This window comes from Salvia hispanica, chromosome 1 (genome assembly GCF_023119035.1).
Source record: "Salvia hispanica cultivar TCC Black 2014 chromosome 1, UniMelb_Shisp_WGS_1.0, whole genome shotgun sequence".
NCBI lineage: Eukaryota > Viridiplantae > Streptophyta > Magnoliopsida > Lamiales > Lamiaceae > Salvia > Salvia hispanica.
In genome coordinates, this window is record NC_062965.1 from 14,616,308 (window position 1) to 14,635,928 (window position 19,621).

The 19,621-nt window shown below is 35.6% G+C and overlaps 3 protein-coding genes and 1 non-coding gene across 6 annotated transcripts; 2 read left to right on the forward strand and 2 right to left on the reverse strand.

The window, feature by feature from the left end:
* The first annotated feature begins 1,271 nt into the window (after nt 1-1,271).
* On the forward strand, nt 1,272-5,142 carry LOC125220869 (serine/threonine-protein kinase D6PKL1-like). Of its 3 annotated transcripts, none has more exons than XM_048123005.1 (3): nt 1,272-1,482; nt 2,168-3,220; nt 4,076-5,142. In XM_048123005.1, the coding sequence occupies exons 2-3, from the start codon at nt 2,295-2,297 to the stop codon at nt 4,962-4,964; spliced, it is 1,815 nt and encodes a 604-aa protein (XP_047978962.1). In that variant the 5' UTR covers nt 1,272-1,482; nt 2,168-2,294; the 3' UTR covers nt 4,965-5,142. The 3 variants fall into 3 exon arrangements, with proteins under 3 accessions (XP_047978962.1, XP_047978972.1, XP_047978966.1); XM_048123015.1 differs by having other exon boundaries at nt 2,184-3,220; XM_048123009.1 differs by having other exon boundaries at nt 1,273-1,482; nt 2,293-3,220.
* A 362-nt stretch (nt 5,143-5,504) lies between these two features.
* On the reverse strand, nt 5,505-5,577 carry TRNAF-GAA. Its single transcript has one exon. It is a non-coding gene; the product is annotated as a tRNA-Phe (tRNA).
* A 6,281-nt stretch (nt 5,578-11,858) lies between these two features.
* Nucleotides 11,859-16,027, forward strand: LOC125200999 (phosphatidylinositol/phosphatidylcholine transfer protein SFH2-like). Its single transcript, XM_048098858.1, has 12 exons — nt 11,859-12,136; nt 12,221-12,277; nt 12,391-12,419; nt 13,737-13,820; nt 13,913-13,966; nt 14,355-14,432; nt 14,540-14,593; nt 14,673-14,732; nt 14,814-14,909; nt 15,009-15,110; nt 15,226-15,306; nt 15,450-16,027. The coding sequence occupies exons 2-12, from the start codon at nt 12,223-12,225 to the stop codon at nt 15,714-15,716; spliced, it is 960 nt and encodes a 319-aa protein (XP_047954815.1). The 5' UTR covers nt 11,859-12,136; nt 12,221-12,222; the 3' UTR covers nt 15,717-16,027.
* Nucleotides 16,028-16,152: 125 nt separating this feature from the next.
* On the reverse strand, nt 16,153-18,703 carry LOC125200998 (WEB family protein At1g12150-like). The gene is made up of 3 exons (XM_048098857.1): nt 18,571-18,703; nt 18,291-18,495; nt 16,153-17,795 (listed from the first exon to the last, which is right to left on the reverse strand). Exons 2-3 carry the CDS (start codon nt 18,492-18,494, stop codon nt 16,290-16,292), a joined length of 1,710 nt encoding a protein of 569 aa, XP_047954814.1. The 5' UTR covers nt 18,495; nt 18,571-18,703; the 3' UTR covers nt 16,153-16,289.
* Between the last annotated feature and the right edge of the window lie 918 nt (nt 18,704-19,621).

Here is a 19,621-nt window from a genome sequence, read left to right on the forward strand (position 1 = left end):
ATTTTTTGGAAAGAAAAGAAAACAAGTAGTACTCCTAAAATATGATAATTAAGATCTGAATATCACTGCTTGATTTTCCTTTCCAAGTAAAAGGAAAAAGAGAGCACTTTTTAAGTTTGAAAATTAAATCACTTAATACTTCTTAAATCTGTGCCATTTCTGTTGTAAATATAGATTGATTTCTTATTTCAGTCCAATTTTCATTAATAGTAATATTTTATGTTTTCAACTTTAAAGTATTTTGAACACATTTCTAATGTTCTTTTTTCAACTGTCCACTCTTAATGTGTTCCAAAAACTGTCCCAAAAATGTTTTTTTCTTAAAAATGAGACATTTTAAAATCTGGATATTTCATGAAATTAGCTTAAAGTTAGAGAATTTTAAAATATTTTAAAAGTTGGGACAAGGGACACTATTAATAGTATTTCATATATTTTGTTAAAATGATGTCGTTTTATGTGTTGAGAATTGAGATGAATCAACCTCAAAGTATAACAAGACATAACCAAATTTGTGAAAAATGCTAGTAAAAGTTTGTTACATTTGGATAAAAAAAACAAAAAATGGTACTACACATTATAAATAGGCTGAAAAATAGGGATATAAAGCACTATTTACAATTACATATGTATAGACTTCTTTCAATGACAATAAAATTCACTACCGTTATTGAAATGCATTATAGATTAAGAACCGTTTTAATCTTATTTTGATTAACTTCTTTTTCTACATTAATGTGAAGCACTTCTCATTCTTTCATCTAATTTTGTGTCTTCTCATCTGATTTTATAATATACTACTCCATTTCTTAGCAATTTTTTATTACTCATTTAATTATGTCAGAAAATAGTACTCCTATTTATTTCCAGAATCGTTAACAATTAAATTTAAGAATTTGCTCATGCCCTATGTGTTTTTAGCTCCACTCATATACTACTAAGAAAGAAGCTAAGATAAAAATTGAAAAGTTCACAAACTCAATAATTTTGTAATGATAATTTCAATAATCGATTACATATTTACATGTGACAGCTCAGATGGGATTGATTTCGCCCAATAGTTACATGTCCCACTTTAGTTTTTGCAGTATTATTAATTTATTATAGAGAAAACGACAAAAAATAAATTAAAAGGAAAAAAAATTTAAGCTAAACACACATTTCAAAAAGATAAAAAGAAGGGAAACCATAAAAAATGGGGTTTAACCGTTTTAGTAAAGTGATTAGTAGTGATTTTCAGTAGCTTTGACCGTCCACACACTCACAGTGATGATGATTCTCTTCTCCTAATAAAAGGTAAGAGTCTTTGAGCATCCAAATTTTCATTGAATCTCTCTCTCCTCCACTTGTGACACACCCCATAATCCGCCAAACACAACGGAACGAGGCCGTGTATGGAGCCGTTTTCTGTCTCTGTATACTGATTTTTAACTGCCAAAGCTCTAAGCCCAGAGGAATAATCTCTGATCATTGCGAGTTTAGGTGATTTTTCTCCATCCTTGTGTTTTCAGCTTTCAAGATTTGATTTTTATGTTAAGATCTGTGGTGGGTGTGTGATCAAGATCTGATTTTTATGTGGGTGTGTGAATTTCTGTGTTTCTTGATTGATTGTGTTTCTTGAATTTTGAATAATCGCATGCCATCATAGAAACTGTTGCATTTGACTTGATTCACTGCCATTTTTTCGTTTCTTTCTGGTGGTCCTCGATTCCCTATGTGAATTTTGTTTTCTAGGTTTCGTCTTTTCAGGTTTACTGGAAGTGGGCTTGGATTTTTTTATGCTTCTGTTAAAGCCTCTTTTTTTGGGGAAAAAAAGTAATTTTGTGGTGTGTTCTGTGATTGACTAGTAATTCTCAAATTGTGCCATCACTCTCCCTAGCTTCCTTTTGGAATTCCTTTTTCAATCTCTCTATCTATTGATGCTTCATAGACTCCTTTTCCAGTTTTGCTTTTTAAGCTTTTGAGTTTGTGGGCTTTTAATCTTTCTGGTACTAGCTAATCTCTTGAGTTTGTTCATCTCTGTTTGATGCTATGATATTCTGATTTTTGATGTTTAAATCTTGCACAACACTTGATGGTTATGCTTGTTGGTAATTTTGATTGACTGAACAAACTTCCCTCTTTAGTTATGTCAAGAGATTTACTTGTTGGTGATTTCAATTGACAGGGTTGTTGTTCCACAGAGTTGGAGATAAAATGCTTGGGGTGTTATCGTGGGCATTATAGCGATTGTAGCCGTTATGCAGTGTTTTTGTTGTATCTAAGTCTTAAAAGAGTAGCTTATTGTTTCAGTGATGGCCTCGAAGACTGGCTCTAGGAATCACCTGGGATTGCAGCAAAAAGCTGTCGGCGCTCATTATGCAGTCACGGCGCATGATCTCAAATCTTTGCCCCTAAAGACTAACAAGCCGAAGCTGAGTAAACCAGAGAAGGCTGAAGAATCTGGTATGGATACTACTGGGGAGCCTAGAGAAGATGTTGAGTCCAAACTATCTCAAATTAATCTTGAGGATTCGTCGAATGTGTCACCTGGTCACTCAGATTCCAAATCTGAGCAAGTGTCCACAGCTGGAGATGTTGATGTACGCGAGAATGAAGTCTCCATCGAAACTTCTGAGGATCAAGAAAAGAAAATATCTAATCCATGCAGTGCGAAGAACAGCTCCGTTTCTGCAAAGATTAGTGATGCACCAGCAAAAACTAGTGGAAGTGCCAAAGTGAGCGATAGAGTAGAGCTCGAGAGTGGGAAGAGCAGCGTGTGCCGTGGAAGCACTGGCAGTGATGTGAGTGATGAGAGCACCTGTAGCAGCTTTAGTAGCGGTATCAACAAACCCCATAAAGCAAACGACATACGATGGGAAGCCATCCAAGCACTTCGATCCAGAGATGGTGTAATTGGATTGAGCCATTTCAGGCTGCTGAAAAGATTAGGTTGTGGAGATATCGGGAGTGTTTATCTGGCTGAGTTGACCGGAACTAAATGTTATTTCGCAATGAAAGTTATGGACAAGGCATCTTTAGCTGGCCGTAAGAAGCTTCTCCGTGCTCAGACTGAAAGAGAGATACTCCAGTCCCTCGACCATCCCTTCCTTCCGACTCTGTACATCCATTTTGAAACCGATAAATTTTCATGTTTGGTCATGGAATTCTGCCCAGGAGGAGACCTACACACTCTTAGACAGAGACAGCAAGGAAAATATTTCTCCGAACAAGCAGTCAAGTAAGATATTTTCTAACCATATGAACTCTTTAGCAAAACTAGAATGGAATTTGGCTCTACATTTTCAGCATATCTGACAGTCATATCATGCTTATTATTGTCATAAAACTAATTTTCTGCAGTGTTAATTTGCTAAAACCAGACACATATATACCTTCGATATTCATCAGTTTTCAATGTCTCAGTAATGCATAGACTGTCGAATCTCTCTGTTGGTTGAACCTCACTTAAAAGATTAAGTTTTGTGACTTTTCTATCCCAAGACTATTGTTCCAAATTTCCAATGCACCCTCAAGTCTTTATATGGTTTTGTAGTCTCCCTCCCATGTTTCTCGGAGCAACTTTTTGGTAGACAATATTTCTCTTTACCATTATTGTTTACCCTCTCCGTATCCATTTTTCAGATGCTCTTTCTTCTTTTTCTTCTTCTTCCTCCATTTTTGGGGGTTTTGGGTTAGGCTTCAAGAACTATTCAGTGCTATAGATCTTATCATTACGAGCTTTTCTTCATTTAGTTTCATATCTTACTACCTTGCATCATGCTGTCATCTTCGAACCTTTCAATTGTGCACGCGTGGATCTGTTTATATCCACCATAATCGAAAGTGGCTTTAACACAACATTGCTGAGTAAAATACTGAGTTTGTTAAGTAATTCTCACATATTTGGTTGCTTCTGTCAATTAATTAAGTAGCCTTATATATCTTGTGATCAAATGAAGTTACTATGCCATATATTTGACTGCATGTATTTTAAAGATTTCATTTTTATGCCATATGTGATTGGTAAAATGAGGAGATATCAACAAATAAAAAGGTTTGAGCTCCTAAATTATTCTCATTTTTCTTTGGTCAGGTTTTATGTTGCAGAAGTGCTGCTTTCGTTGGAGTATTTACACATGCTTGGGATCGTTTATCGCGATCTCAAGCCAGAAAACGTCCTTGTCAGGGACGACGGCCATATCATGCTCTCAGACTTTGATCTCTCACTTCGTTGTGCTGTCAGCCCTACTCTGGTGAAGACCTCCTCTCTCGACACCGACCCCCAGCGCAAAACCCCCAGTTACTGTGCCCAACCAGCTTGCATCGAACCATCCTGCATTACGCCATCGTGCGTCGTCCCAACATCGTGCTTCTCTCCGCGTCTCTTCTCCAGCAAATCCAAGAAGGACAAGAAGCCCAAGAACAAAAACGAAATCGGCAACCAAGTGAGCCCCTTGCCCGAGCTGATGGCCGAGCCAAGCAACGCCCGGTCGATGTCTTTCGTCGGTACACACGAGTATCTGGCCCCCGAGATCATCAAAGGCGAAGGCCACGGAAGCGCAGTCGACTGGTGGACATTCGGCATCTTCCTATACGAGCTCTTATTCGGCAAAACTCCCTTCAAGGGATCCGGCAACCGAGCCACACTATTCAACGTCGTAGGGCAGCCTCTCCGCTTCCCGGAATCGCCCGTTGTCAGCTTCGCTGCTCGGGACTTGATAAGAGGATTACTCGTGAAGGAGCCTCAGCACAGGCTGGCCTACAAACGAGGCGCCACGGAGATAAAGCAGCACCCTTTCTTCGAAGGGGTGAACTGGGCGCTGATACGTTGTGCCACCCCACCGGAGATCCCGAAGCCTGTCGACTACGAGCGGCTGCCTGTCCCCGCTGCAGCACCGGGCAACGAAAAGGCGGCTGCCGCTGCTGCTGCTCCTGGTGGTGATCAGAAAAGTGACAAGTATCTTGAGTTTGATTTCTTCTAGTGGCAAAAGGTGTGAGAAATGAGTGTGTGGAGGTGGATTGTTTGAGGTTGGATAGCTACAGAATTGAAGTGATATGTATAATTTGTGGTAGGGAAAGAAGGTTGTTGGATTCAAGGAAATGTAGGACCAAATTATAAATGGTGTTTTCATCATCTGTTTAGTCTTTAATGTTTATCCATCTCTGTCTCTGTGTGTTGCTCTTTCTTCAACCATATACAACTGCACATTGCTTAGGGCGTGTTTGGCTATGCTTATTTTAGAGGTTTTAATATGTTCAAGATTTTGTAAGGTGTTAGGTGTAAGAAGTTATAATTTGTCAAAAGGCTTGAATAATTGAGCTTATAAATTGAGGAGCTAGAGTTGTAAGTTGAGTTTCAAATTAATCCTTGAAAAATGAGTTACTATATGTTTAAATGGATTGTGAATTTGTGATAGCATTAAACTGTTTTGAGGGATAAAAAAGAGAATTCGGAAGCATTAAACTGTCATTTTGAGGGGTAAAAAGGAGAATTCGCATTTATTGGTAGAAATAAAAGAAAATGCGGTGAACGTGGATCGAACACGTGACCTTCAGATCTTCAGTCTGACGCTCTCCCAACTGAGCTATCCCCGCTATTGATAAATATATGTAGATTTTGTTTATATATTACTTCCTTCCTCCCGGATAATTCGTCCTAGTTCCCATTTCGGTCCGTCCCATATAATTTGTCCCATTTTACTTTTACCATTTTTAGTAGTGGAACCCATATTCCACTAACTCATTCCTACTCACATTTTATTATAAAACTAATATATAAAGGTAGGACTCACATTCCATTAACTTTTTCAACCCACTTTTCATTACAATTCTTAAAACCCGTGCCCGATCAAAATGACCCGAATTATCCGGAACGGAGGGAGTACTTTCGTATTTTGTTTAATACTCTAGTGTGCCAGATACTTCTCAGTAATTAGATGCATGTCTTATTCAATACACTTGTAACCTATTTAAATTAATGACAAATCCGTTTATATTCTAAAACCAATAACTACTAAGTATTAAATTACAAATGCCTCTTATAAATTGCATCTAGGCGAGTTTGTAGTTGTAGCGTTCCCATCTGTTCTCTCTCATCGACTTGGTGAAGATGGGCTCTTGCATAGATAATTTGTGATTAGTGTTTTAAAAAGCAGAATGCAAGAAGGACGATGGATGTGTGTTAGTTATATCGTTGGTATGGATGACATTGGAAAAATGTGCTATCGTGGAAGGTTGATCATGACCATTGAAAAATTGATTGAGGAGACTTATCCGTACAAACCGAATGAGTGTGTTTCATACCATAGTTTTTGTCAAATAATTTAACCGAATGAGTGTGTTTCATACCATAGTTTTTGTCAAATAATTTGTTTCTTTCACGTTAATAATTTATATTTTTTTGTTACAGGCATGATTGTGGTGTCTCTCTAATGCAATTTATGGAACAATTCAAAGATTCCAAAAAAAAATGTCATCAAGGTAAAAATTATTCATAATATGCATTAAGCGACTATTTGAAGTGAGATATTACTGTAAGAATGACTAATTGGATAAACTATAGTATAATATATCTTATCATTTGACGTTATCATCTGACGGGATAAAAGACATGATCAAAAATATTGGGGAGATTAGCGGATCTTGAAAAAGTCACTGAATGGCATTGTTAATATTATATATTCTGTTGTCAGATACTAATTATAGTATTATGTATTACAAAATATGACAGGAGAATAGGATTAATGAAAGATTTGGAGATGTCATATGTCGCGAACTCTTCCTCTGCTCTAAACGTCCCTATGTGATTTAAGAGGATGATTCCAAAATCTCACTCCAGCTGCAGACAATATGGATGAAGGTGATGGCATGAAGTGTGTGATACAAAAACCAAAATATCTACAATTGCTAAAGGCAACCGATCCAAATAACAATGCATGGACGAACAATAAAAAAAAACACTTCCAACTATAAAATCATTCTAGATGGTGGCAACAAGTATGAAACGAAAACCAAATATTTATACTCGCTTAAAGCTGTCGATCCAAATAATATTATTATGGCAATAAGCGAATTGAAAGTCCCAAGCATTTTCCCCCCTAGGTAAAGTTTATTACTGTCTCCGTCCCATAAAAATATGAGCAATTGATATGGCACGAGAATTAAGACAAAATTGGTAAAGAGATGTGACGAGAAGAGTAATTAAAGTAGTGTTAGTGGATGGTGAAACTCACATTATTAGTAGTGTATAAGGTGGTATAAGTTGTAAACAGGTTGATGTATATAGGTAATAAATTGGGATAACTTTCCATAAATGGAATGCACATATTTTTGTGGGACGGATGAAAATAGATATGCACGTATTTTTATGGAACGGATGAAGTATGAGTTTGCATTTTAAAAATATTTTTCTTATATGTACATTATTATGTTACACATATCTCATTGTTTTTTCACGCCCAAGGGGCTGCGGATTTTGAATGCAATAGCCATTTTATGTAACGAAAACATGAGTTACGCTCGATGTCTTATGCTCTTGCCAAATGTGTAACACCCCGAAAATGTAAACGTTTGAACCAAACTACGTATTCTCAAATTTGATTAAAAATACATCGTTGCTCTCCTATAAACTCTGCAATTAATTTTAGGATAAGAAAACATAGTCTTATTATCCACAAATTCACTCTTGAAGACCGAACTAGAGACCAAATTAGGGCCATCCATTTTCTTAAGCTTGTGGTTAGAATTAATTTACAATTAATATAATATTTTATTCAATAAAACTTTTTTTTAATTTTAATTTTTATTTATTTTTAATTTTTTTAATTTTTTTTTCTTCAATAAAAATTTATCGGAGTAAATAATGAACTAAATGAAGTATGTAATGAAGTAATTTTGGCATGTTATTGAAATAATGATACAACAAATTTTAGTGTTAAACGTAAGCGGTAGTAATGAACTATATTCAATAAATAATGAACCAAATGAATGTTAGTAATGAAGTAAATATGACATTTTATTGAAATACAATGTTAACTGTGTTAAACGTCAAGCAGTAGTAATGAACTTGTTACTTCATTCAGTCATGCTATTATTTCATTCCATTAGTTCATTACTTCATCCTGTTAATCTATTACTTCATTCAGTCATGCTATTACTTCATTCCATTAGTTTATTATTGCTCCATAATGTGTTATGACATAATTATCTTTCCGTTGAAGTAAATTCGGTATGTAATGAATGCGAAAATTTACTTCATAACATACTTTCATTTAGTTCATTATGCAGTGAATATAGTTCATTATTTACTCCAACATGCAAGTTTTTATTGAATAAAAAAAATAATTTTTTTTTAAAAAAATTATTTAAAAAAAAAAAAATTAAATAAAACAAAAATAAAAAAGTATTTATTAAATAAAATATTAAATTAATCCTAACCATAAGATTAAGAAAATGAATAGTCCAAATTTAGTATCTAGTTCAGTCTTTAAGAAAGGTTCATCAGAGCTCATTATATATATATATATATATATATATATATATATTCAATGACTCAGGTTGTTAACATACATGCAATTCTACGCAAATAGTACTGCAAGAGTCAAGTAGTCATATATTTTGGGTTTATTAGGTAAACATGACATCAGAGAAGTCTTGAATCGTTCCATTCTGCATGTCAAGAAATACATTTCATTTTCGATACAGTACGATCTAACTATTCATAATACATGCATGTTATTTATAACTAATTAGTTTTTTCAAGTTAAGAAGAATCATAACTTATGTTTTTTATGCCGTAACAATGATAATTCGAATTAATTTCATAAATATATTAGTAGTATTAAACTATTACTTGTATATCAAATTGGTTATTAAAGTTTATTTTATTTCAAAATAAATACTAGTACATTTTATACTCTGTATTATGTAGTTTAATTCATTTTTTTATTTGATTTAATTCCACATACAATTAAAATTCCACATAACTTTATGCTGGGCAAATTGTTAAAAAAATTTTTATGAAATTTTATCAAATTCTGGTCTATCATGTAACTTTGAAAATCAACCAAAAAAGTTACGAAGTTTAATACTTCCTGTATCCCACAGCGTAATTTCCGACCTCCTACATGAATTGAGTTATTTACTAATCACTCTAATCTAATTAAAAAAACATAAATGTCATAGTTTTCAAACAACCAAACTATTCTCCCCGAGCATCAGCCGATGATACTATATGTATCTGAATTGTCTGTGGCTCTGTGCAAACATTTCACACATTTGTCTCTGATAATCTAATATCGCATTTATGAATGTTCTATGAACTCACTATTCTATGTACCAAGCCAACAAAAAAATATGGAATCAATGTACATATAAATTAACAATTACCCTAGTTACTATTGTAATTAAATCATTAAATGAGATATACTTCAATTAGCACTTCGAAAAGTTATTGGATATTAAATCTCTTATTGCAATTTAGGCTCGTAGTTTTACATTTCACTAGTGATCTTGAATTGAAACACCATGAATAAGCACATTAAATTGAACGCCCTGTGATTAGGATTAGGAGGTGTTGTACGTATTGCTTATTGATGAAAAAAGTTGATTGTGTTTGAAGACATTAATCAGCTTTGGGTTAAATTGTCACAATTAATAATTATTGTCGATAATATCATATAGTGTGAAAATGTTTTATCTCATCGATATGGTCAAAGTCCTACTATTATTGATTTTCAAATTAAGAGAGCTAGTAAATCAATAATTTATCTCGAATTTTGATAAAATTCTCCATAAAATTTGAAAATACTATCTACTCCCTCCGTCCCCGATCAAGAGTCACATTTTTTCATTTCGGTCCATCCCCAATTAAGAGTCACACTTCATTTTTACCATAAATAGTAAGTAGGTTCCACATTCCACTAACTCAATTCACCCACATTTTATTATAAAACCAATATAAAAAAATTGGTCTCACATTCCACTAACTTTTTCAATCAATTTTCCTTTACATTTCTTAAAACTCGTGCCCGGTCAAAGTGCGACTCTTAATCAGGGACGGAGGGAGTACCGAATTTTACAGTTGTCTCATCAATGTAGTACTAGTACAAAACAACTTATCTTGTTGATGCTCAAAAGGATGCTTGTTTCAATAAAATAAGTTTTATTTTTTATTTTTAATAAAATAATAATTGGGAAAAATGAATTTTATAATTTAATATTTTATTTTCAAAACTTATGAAAATGGAGTAAAATTTCACAAAATTTAGTGATTCCATTCCAAAAGAAAAACGGAATCTGGTGAGTCCATTGTCAAACAAGGAATAAGTCCTGGTCTATAATGCAAGTCAAGTCGTCAAGTCAACGCTAGCCCAATTTTGACATTGCAGTAAGGGAGTAATTATTAATTACATACAGTGATTATAAATTTTTTTATGCTATATAACTAATTAAGTACTATATCTTAAGCCACGTGATATCATCAAGCATGTAACACGCCAGGTTGTTAGTTGTTAGTAATAATTTGTTAATTTATACAACTATCATATTCATGCATAGTAGGAGTAAGATTCTGTAAATAAATAAATAATAATAATAATAATAATAATAATAATAATAATAATAAAGTTTAAAGTATATTAAATTGCCGATTAATGCTATCCGGTTAAAGGAATGATTCAAATAAATGGTAAAATAAATTAAATGTCAATAATGATTTAAAATTTCTCAATTTGTATGGTTGTCAATTGTCATCACTACTCTATTTTTGAACTATTTGCGTCAACAAACAAAAGCCATGTATGAATTACTACTTAGTAATGGTGAAGCCAATAGAATTTATGTGATGAATAACTCAAGGAATTTGATGAAGAAAAACATGTGAAATATGTCTCATTAAAGCCCAACACATCATACACCATGTTTAAGGCTAAGGAGATTTTAATTTTGAAAACCAATTGTTTCGACATTATATAATCGTTGTTTCGGCATTATATAATCATGTGCTCTTCCACACTATTTGCAACCATTGTTTCAGCATTATATATTCGCGTGCTCTTTCATACCATCTACAATCATTGAACACTAGATTCTTTAAGATTATACTACTACTATTCATTCGACAAATAACAAAAGTATTACTAGTATAATTTCATCAAAAAAAGAAATTTAAATAATTGAAATAAAAATTACTTCATACTATATAATTGAAAAATACTATAATTTGAATTAAAAAGTAGTACTACATAATATAAGAGAGAAAAAAAAAACAAAATATAAAGAGAGGAGATGAATTATAAGAACCACAAAATTTTAAGTGTGAATTTGGATTAGCATTAAAAAAAAATTAAAATCGACGAGCATTCACGTGTCACGCGACAGTTGGCCACTTCCATTAAATGCGTCAACGTGATCATATACACACACGTGCGCAAGTACCGAGTGCTCTTCTTTTCGTAGCAACACACGTATTCAGCGATTTTAGATATACATCCACTTACTTAAATACGGCGCTACGTATGCCCTAATTAACAATATTCATGCACACTCCAATGCATCCACTTCATTAACATCAAAATTAAAATATAATGTTTCTAATTAAATTTCACAAACTCTGATTGGAGTAAAGTAAACACACTGTAAATTTAGATATCTCAACAATTTTTTTTATTCAGAAAGTCGAAATGTTGACCATGAAAATTACCCAATCTCATTACATTTTTTAATTGTGTCGGCGGCATAAACTAATTCAGAAAGCAAGTTGGTAAGAGTATTTAATTTCCTCCCACAAATGCATATTTTCTCTTTTATTTTTTAGTTTAATTTTTTTTCATAGTTTACATTATCTCAAACCGAAAAGTTTGCATTGTGTCCAATGTACCTCAAAATAGTAAACTTTGATTTACTGCTGGTGGTGTGGTTCTAACTTCATTTGTCTGCATTCAATCAATTATGCAAGAATTCCAATCTAGTGATGCAAAATAGCAAAGAAAATTAACTGCAGAGGCTAATCAAGGCAAAGAGGAAGAAGGATTCCCTCTCTCAACCAATCCCTCTATCGCTCTTGAAATAAAAGTGGAATCTTTACTTGACTCTCTCCCTTTCTCTCTCTCTGTGTGATGCCCTTGTTCTTCCTCTGCTCTTCTGCAGAAGTGAGGTAATTTGCTGAAAAATGCAGCTGATTATCAGCTTTAAGGTGAATATTTAGTTTAAATTTTCTTGTTTCTTGTTGATTTTGCAGAAATGGCGGTGGTTCCACAAGAGGCTATCAATCGGTTTGAGGCGTTGATGGAGGGAGGTCGGTTGGCCTTGATCTCTCTACTTTTTATGCTTCTTGATCTATGATTTATGGCCCATTTCTTATTTTTTGCTATCTCTCTTTTGTCATTGCTCTTTTTGAAATCTGTGCAGTTGATGAGCCAATGAAGAGAACATTCAAGGTAAATGGAGTACTAGCTTTGTTTCCTTATTTTCTTACTTGTTTATGCTTGAAATTCTTGTGTCTGATTGTTTGTGAAATGTTGCAACTCCCAATTTACTTGTGTATCAGTGAAATCATGATGCCAAAATGTGGCCTTTGACAATTGTATATGCCAATCAGCTTCATTTATATGTTGTAAGTTGTAACATTGTAACAAATTTGGATTTAGTAACTGGATCTGTTGCTTATCATGCTACTCGATTTCGATTTTGCTGATGATATGTATGCTCAAGATTCATGGAGTTCCTGGTGGTTTCTTAGTGCTTTCCTTATTCTGGTTTCCAAGTTGATGTAGTTTCTTCCCTCTCCTTTTGGAATGTTATGGAGAAAAGACCGAGGAGACGGAAGAGTAGGTCTGTTATGAGGCCGTTGGACCAAAATCCAACCTTTAATGTATTTACTGAGTTATATAAGAAAAATATTTTCAAAATTCAGAAGTTTGACTTCTACAAAATTTATTTTTTGTCCTTAAGATCTAATGTTTCATACCATCTCACATAAGTATTTTTCTGTGGATTAGATAGATGAAAACAAACTAGAATTTCATGTTTGAACTAGTCTGGTCAACTAGAGAAACCCGCCCAACGTAAGGTGATTTTGAGGATTATTTCTGCCTGCATTTCCCATTTGACACTTCCATTCTTTAAATTGACACTTTGACCGGTCAAGACCTAATAAACCATATTACAAGAAATCATGTTATCTGATTAGTAGAGTAATTAGTAAATCAGTAATTCAATATATTTATTTTGTTCCCTTTGTGCATGTAAACCCAAAAGGAAAGAGAATTAACTCTTTCACAGTGTTTCCTCATTGCATGAAAAAAATGTTGCTGCGAAAATGGCTACCATGTTTTCACCATCTTGGGGATGAGCTAGTTTAACTTTCGTAGGCACTGGCTGGCTTATCCGAAATATGCAGCTTGCTCTCCTTTATGCTTTCATGGGAAATGGATTCTCAACTAGTCACTTGTCTTGTATTTCTATTTTGACCATAGTTGTTTTATTTTTATTTTTATCTTTTGGTATGTTTTGTAGCGTAAAGTAATAGTCCTTTTACGAGATTGTTGGAAGAAAGAAACTTGGCTATGTAAAAATTGCAATCTTACTGCACACATTGCATTCATGATTTACGAGGTCCTGTAGCGGAATGTTTCTTTCTTCATTCTTGACGATAAGAAAACACGAGAAAGATTTTAAAGGAATTTTCCTTGAGTAGAACAATGTATTCCTTTTACATTTTGTGCATTATCCATCTGATTCCATTCATTTTGCAGAATATCCATCAAGGATATCCTCATGAATCTTTGATACGCTTTCTCAAGGCAAGAGAAGGGGATGTTACCAAGGCCTACAAGATGGTCAGACTGAATCTTTGTCTAAACAAGTCATTTTGGTCACAAGTCTGTTTGGTGTTTAGGGTTACTGAATTCTGAGGCACTTGATATTGCAGTTATGTGATTGTTTGAAGTGGAGAGTGGAAAACAACATCGATGGAATCTTAGCAGTAAGTATTACAATGCTCGCGCTGTATGTGATTATTTGAACTTTACCGACCTCAATGTCTTACCATCGATCTGTTCATATGTAATGTGACTCAATTTGAGATATTTTAGCTTTTGATTTTGACTTGTTTACTCAATCTTGTGCACCATATTTCTGAGCTCATTTTGGTTATTTGCTACCTGTATTTTCCTATGTAATTTTTTGGCATTCATTTTCTTGATTTGAAGTATGTAGAATCATAGATTACTTGAAAATCATGTTTATAGCAAAACTATTTTTTTTTCACGCCACCTTTGGAAGATTCAGTTGCCATAATATATGACGAATTCTTCCATAGGTGTAGTACTTTCTGATGTGTAGTCTAAAACATCTATTTTTTGTTGTTACAGAAACCCATTGTTCCAGTGGATCTCTACAGAGATATACGCGATACCCAGCTTATAGGATTGTCAGGTTACTCAAACGAGGTGAGTATTCAGTAACAAGTTCAAGTATATACCTAGAAATTTACAAATGGACATTGTTGGTTAAGAAATACCATGCTCTTACTGAGAAAGGCAGTACTTTTCCATAGGGCCTCCCTGTCTATGCCGTTGGAGTAGGCATGAGCACATTGGACCGAGCATCTGTGAGTGTATCTAATCAATATATAATATCAATAAAGCTTCCATTTTTTCATCTCTGACCATATTGATTTCCAATTTTAGGTTCATTATTATATACAGTCCCATATCCAGATGAATGAATACAGGGATCGCGTCGTTTTGGTAAGCTTGCTCACAGTAACTTCAATTCTACTTTTACTAGGGCAGATGACTAACTTAATCATGAAATCATGTTTCTCTTAGCCAGCTGCAACAAAAAAGTATGGCAAGCATGTTAGCAAATGCATCAAGGTTCTCGATATGACTGGGTTGAAGCTGTCTGCTTTAAACTACATAAAGGTGCTTCAGTTGTAAAATGTTCCTAGTTCATTCTACTGCAATTCTCCGATGGTTATAAGAAATTAACTAATTATAACGAAGGATTTTTTCCTTGTGCAGCTAATGACAACGATTTCTTCTATTGACGATCTGAACTACCCAGAGAAAACATTAACTTATTACATTGTGAATGCTCCATACATATTTTCCGCATGTTGGAAGGTTTGTCCCAAATTTGGACCTGTAATTTTGACAACCTACTATGTGATTCTCAATGCTTGTAGAACCGCTATAAATTTCTTGAAAGTCATATTCATAATCTATTCAATTTTATTAGGTTGTGAAGCCACTTCTGCATGAGAGAACGAGAAGGAAAATTAATGTATTGTCTGGTTGTGGACAAGATGAGTTGTTGAAGGTAGCTTCTTCGCCATGTTCCTTCTTATTACATCAGTGTCACTAATAATATATGATCTTTTTCAAGGCATAAATCTTCCATCGTATGATTATTATGTTGTATCGGAAGTTAAGAATTAAGTTCGGTAAATTGTATTGGTGCAGATAATGGATTATTCCTCCCTTCCCCATTTCTGCCGTAAGAGAAGTTCAGGCTCTTCCAAACATTTGGAACAGATTGCTGACAGTTGCTTTACCTTGGACCATCCATTCCATCAACAAGTTTATGATTACATCAAGAAGCAATCCTTGGAACGTGCATCTGTTGCGCCGGTAAAACAAGGTTCTGTGCATGTTACTTTACCCGAAAATGCCAATGAGGGAGATATTGCCAAGATTCTGGAATCTGAATTAGAGAATCTGAGGGTCTAGAGAGATCTCCAAATATCTGGAGGACTTGAAAATCAATTATAGGAAGTGCTATTCTACTCTTCATCTCCGTTTTTGAAGTGCTAAATTGCACCCTGCTTGTAATAACTTGTTCTTCGTATTCTGACTATCCGTAGCTATTTAGTATTCGCTATGTAGAATCCTAAATCACTGCATGTTATGGGAACAGATAAAAACTCGATGCATGTGCTTCATATGTCAGACGGCCGACTTCATCTGTAAGCCGTCCGCAATATGTTGCATGCATTTGTATAAACGTGCGGAGGCAATATATAAATTATGGCTTATTCTAATAGTACTTTCACAGGTACTGTATTAATATACATATTTAAGTAAATAGAGAGGAAAATTTGATTTTTGAGGTAGTAATAGTTAGAAATCTCAAAGCATATATCTTTGATCTAGATGTGGCTAGCGCTTCTCGTGCTGCCTCATGGACATGCTGATGAGGTATGTTCGTTGTCTCGTTATTCTCCATTTTCTCTAGCCAGTAAGCGATTTGCTATTGCTTTCCTGAATATAGACCCTCATGTCCAAAAACCTATGTACTGATCACTATTTGGCTTTTGCAGCTCCACTGTGTTCGTTTTGACGCCATTTCTGGAGTTCGGTCTCAACTAACCTCCGGGCAGCCTCTGCCATTTCTGCTTCCTTGAGAGCCTCCTTGATTTCCGACTGTAAGGCCTCGTTCTCCTTCAACAATGCCTCCAATTTCTCTGAATTTTCTCTGTCTCTTGCATTTATAGCCTCTATCTGGGCAATGGCATTGGCCACTTCTTGATCGGCATTGCATGTGCTTTTGTTGATCTTCTCGTTCACAGAGTCGAACTCCTCGACTGTCAATTTGATCCTCCTAGTCGATCCTGAACTATTTGATTCTGCATCGGCGTGAGCCTGATAGCAATAGATTTGTTCCTCTGCTAGCCTCTCTACACCCTTGGCTTCTTCAGCTTCCTTCAACGCTGTCCCGAGCTTTTCGCTCGCTTCTTGGGTCACAACTACTGCTGCTTTGGCCTCTTCGCGTAGTAACTCAGCGCTCTTCTTACTGTTTTCTGCTTCGTGTCTAGCTATTTCGGCATCTTCTAGAAGCTTCTCCACACAAGATTGCATAATGAAACCACATCCTGCCTTAGCCTTCTCGAGCTCAGCCTCGCTCTTCTCTAGATCGCTCTGCATTTGCTCAGTGGTCGATTCTGCTTCCGACACCGCCTTCTGCTTCCGATTCTGCTCGCTCCTCACATCCTCCAGTTGCTTTGCAGTTGAATCATTAGAAGCTCGGAGCGAGTTTTCCTCTGCCACGGCTTCTTCCAACGCCATTTTGGCGCTCTCGAGCTCTGTGGTCATCTGCCGGATGGTGTATAGAGCCTTGGACTGTATGTCGTTCTGCTGTTCTTGCAGAACTCTGATCGCCTCCATTGTCTCGTCGAGCTTCGCCTGGAGAATTTCGGTAGGTAAGTGTTCTTCTTCCAAGATCTTGATCTCTTTCTCGATCCGCTCCTTGTTTAGTTTATGACCGTGCAACAACTCGTCCTTCTCCGTGATGAGCTTCGTGTACTCCTCTTCAGCCTTGAGCGAGGCCTGCTTCACCTGATCGAACATCTCCTGAAGTTGTTCGACTTCCTTCATGAGCTGGCTCTTCTTCTGAAGCTCGTCTTGGGCTTCTTCTGCTTTCTGGAGCATCGCGAGACTCTCCATCGCGACGGCATCGTAATCCCGTCTCAAATTCGCGAGCTCATCCTCACACGCCGTGAGTTCTGCTGCGGTGGATTTGCAAAGTTCCCGCTCGTTGTCGAGGGCAGACTCCAACGCCTTGTCGTCCAGCTGCGCGCGCTCCTCCAGCTCCGCTGCTCGGGCTTTGGCAGCCTCGGTAGCTGCAACGGACGCTTCCTTGGAATCCGTGAGCGTTTGGAGCTTGCTGTTGAGCTGCTCGAGCGTCTGCTCGGCCATCTGCAGCTCGCGCTGAGCTTGCGCTTTCGCGGCTTCGGTGGTTCGCAACTGTTGCGTGTAGCTTTGACGTGCCTTCGCCATCAGGCCAAGCTGCGCCTCTGCTTCGAGCAATCCCTGCATTTGCACCGCGCGAATTAGAGCGCGTGCGACCTCACATTGCATTATTTCGTTCATAAATAATGTCATGTTTCCGTTTCAGTCTGTCCACCAAAATTAGTCCCATGCCAAAAATGAAAAGTTTCTCTATCTTTATCTTACTTTACAAATTTTATACTCCCTTCATCCACGAAAAATATAGCACATTTGCTATTTTTGATTTTTCATGAAAAATATAGCACATTTAAAAAAGGAAGTTTTCAACTTCACTGTATTTTTTGTTCTTCTCTCTAACTAATATGAATCTCACATTTTACCAAAAGTACTTCTATCTTACTTTTTTCCCTATTTTCTTACTTTACTAATTCAACATTAAAATTCGTGTCATTCACAATGTGTCCTATTTTTTGTGGACGGATGGAGTGTTAAAATTCGTGTCGTCCACCAATAAGACTATTTTTGTTGGACGAAAGAAGTACAATACATTTTTTCCATCTTGATTTTGGAATTTACCTCGTCCGCCGCCACGGCCGCCTTCTTCTTGGCGACGGCCGTCTTGCCCCTGGGCGAGACGACATCGCCAAACAGAGACACGGCGTCCTTGACGGACTGGAAGGGCGCCCTCGTATCGATCTCTCCTACATCCGCCCGAGGGGAGTTTCCGGGCAGAGGAGACACCGGCGCGAGTTCCCGCGTTTTAATCACCAAATCCCTCATCCTGCAATTCAAATTCAATTGAAAACCAAAACGGTTAACCTAATAAATGAATGCCGATTGCGATTGATTGATGTACCTCGAAGGAAGACTTATGTAAGAATAAGAGCAGAAAACTGCAGAATGAAAGAATGATCTGTTCCTTTATTCCTCTGCTTTGGTGTTGTTGAAGAAATAGCAGAGGAATTGAAGGAAGAAAAAGTGGATTTGATGAAAATGTTTGGAGATTTATACATCTGTATGTGTTCCGAGAATTGCTCATTGTTCCATCCATCTTGTGCGGAAATCCACCATTTTTTTACTCTCTTTTCTGCTCATTCCTTTCTTCTTTGAAATTTTAAATGCTACTTTAAATTACTAATTACATATAATAGTGGAATATATATATCCAACAAACAGGAATGAGAAATTAGGTCTAATATGCATATTAAGCATTTTATGTAAAATATTACGTGATTTTTAGTTTAAAAGGTGGTAATGCTCTTCAAAATATAGTTTACCAACATTATAATTGTGAAATCACATGTTAATTGTTATGGTGAATTATAGTATTTTTGAAATTTTTGATGACGTCTTTCGTTTTCAATGATAGATGTATATTTGAAGTGTCTACCCATGCTCTTTGAAATTGGCACTGGTGCTCGAGTTGCTACTAGCCACCAAGATGTCATCAATATATAAAATAGTAGTACTTCATAAAAAAAGTGGGTGTTATCATTTTCGAAGAAAAATTGGTGATTTGATGAGCTAAAATCAAATAATATTTCAAAGAAAATTAGGTAGCATGTCCAAGGCTTACATCCACTCGTATAAAGATTCGTTCAACTTGCACATAGACTGACAAATTGTACGAGTTGTGTTGTTACCGGGTCAGTTTGATATTGAAAAATTTCAGCCCCAGTATTGAGTGTTAACAATACGAAATAATTCAAATTGGCATGGGCCGCATGACACGATAAAAGTCTGAACATGATATTAAACTATTAGAATTTGATGTTATATGATAAAATATGATAGTATAACACAGTTAAAACAAGATATAACATGATTAAAACTTTATTACAGATAATATACAAATAATGAAACTAAAGTATAATATTTTTTAAAATAATTAAAAAATAGTATTGTTT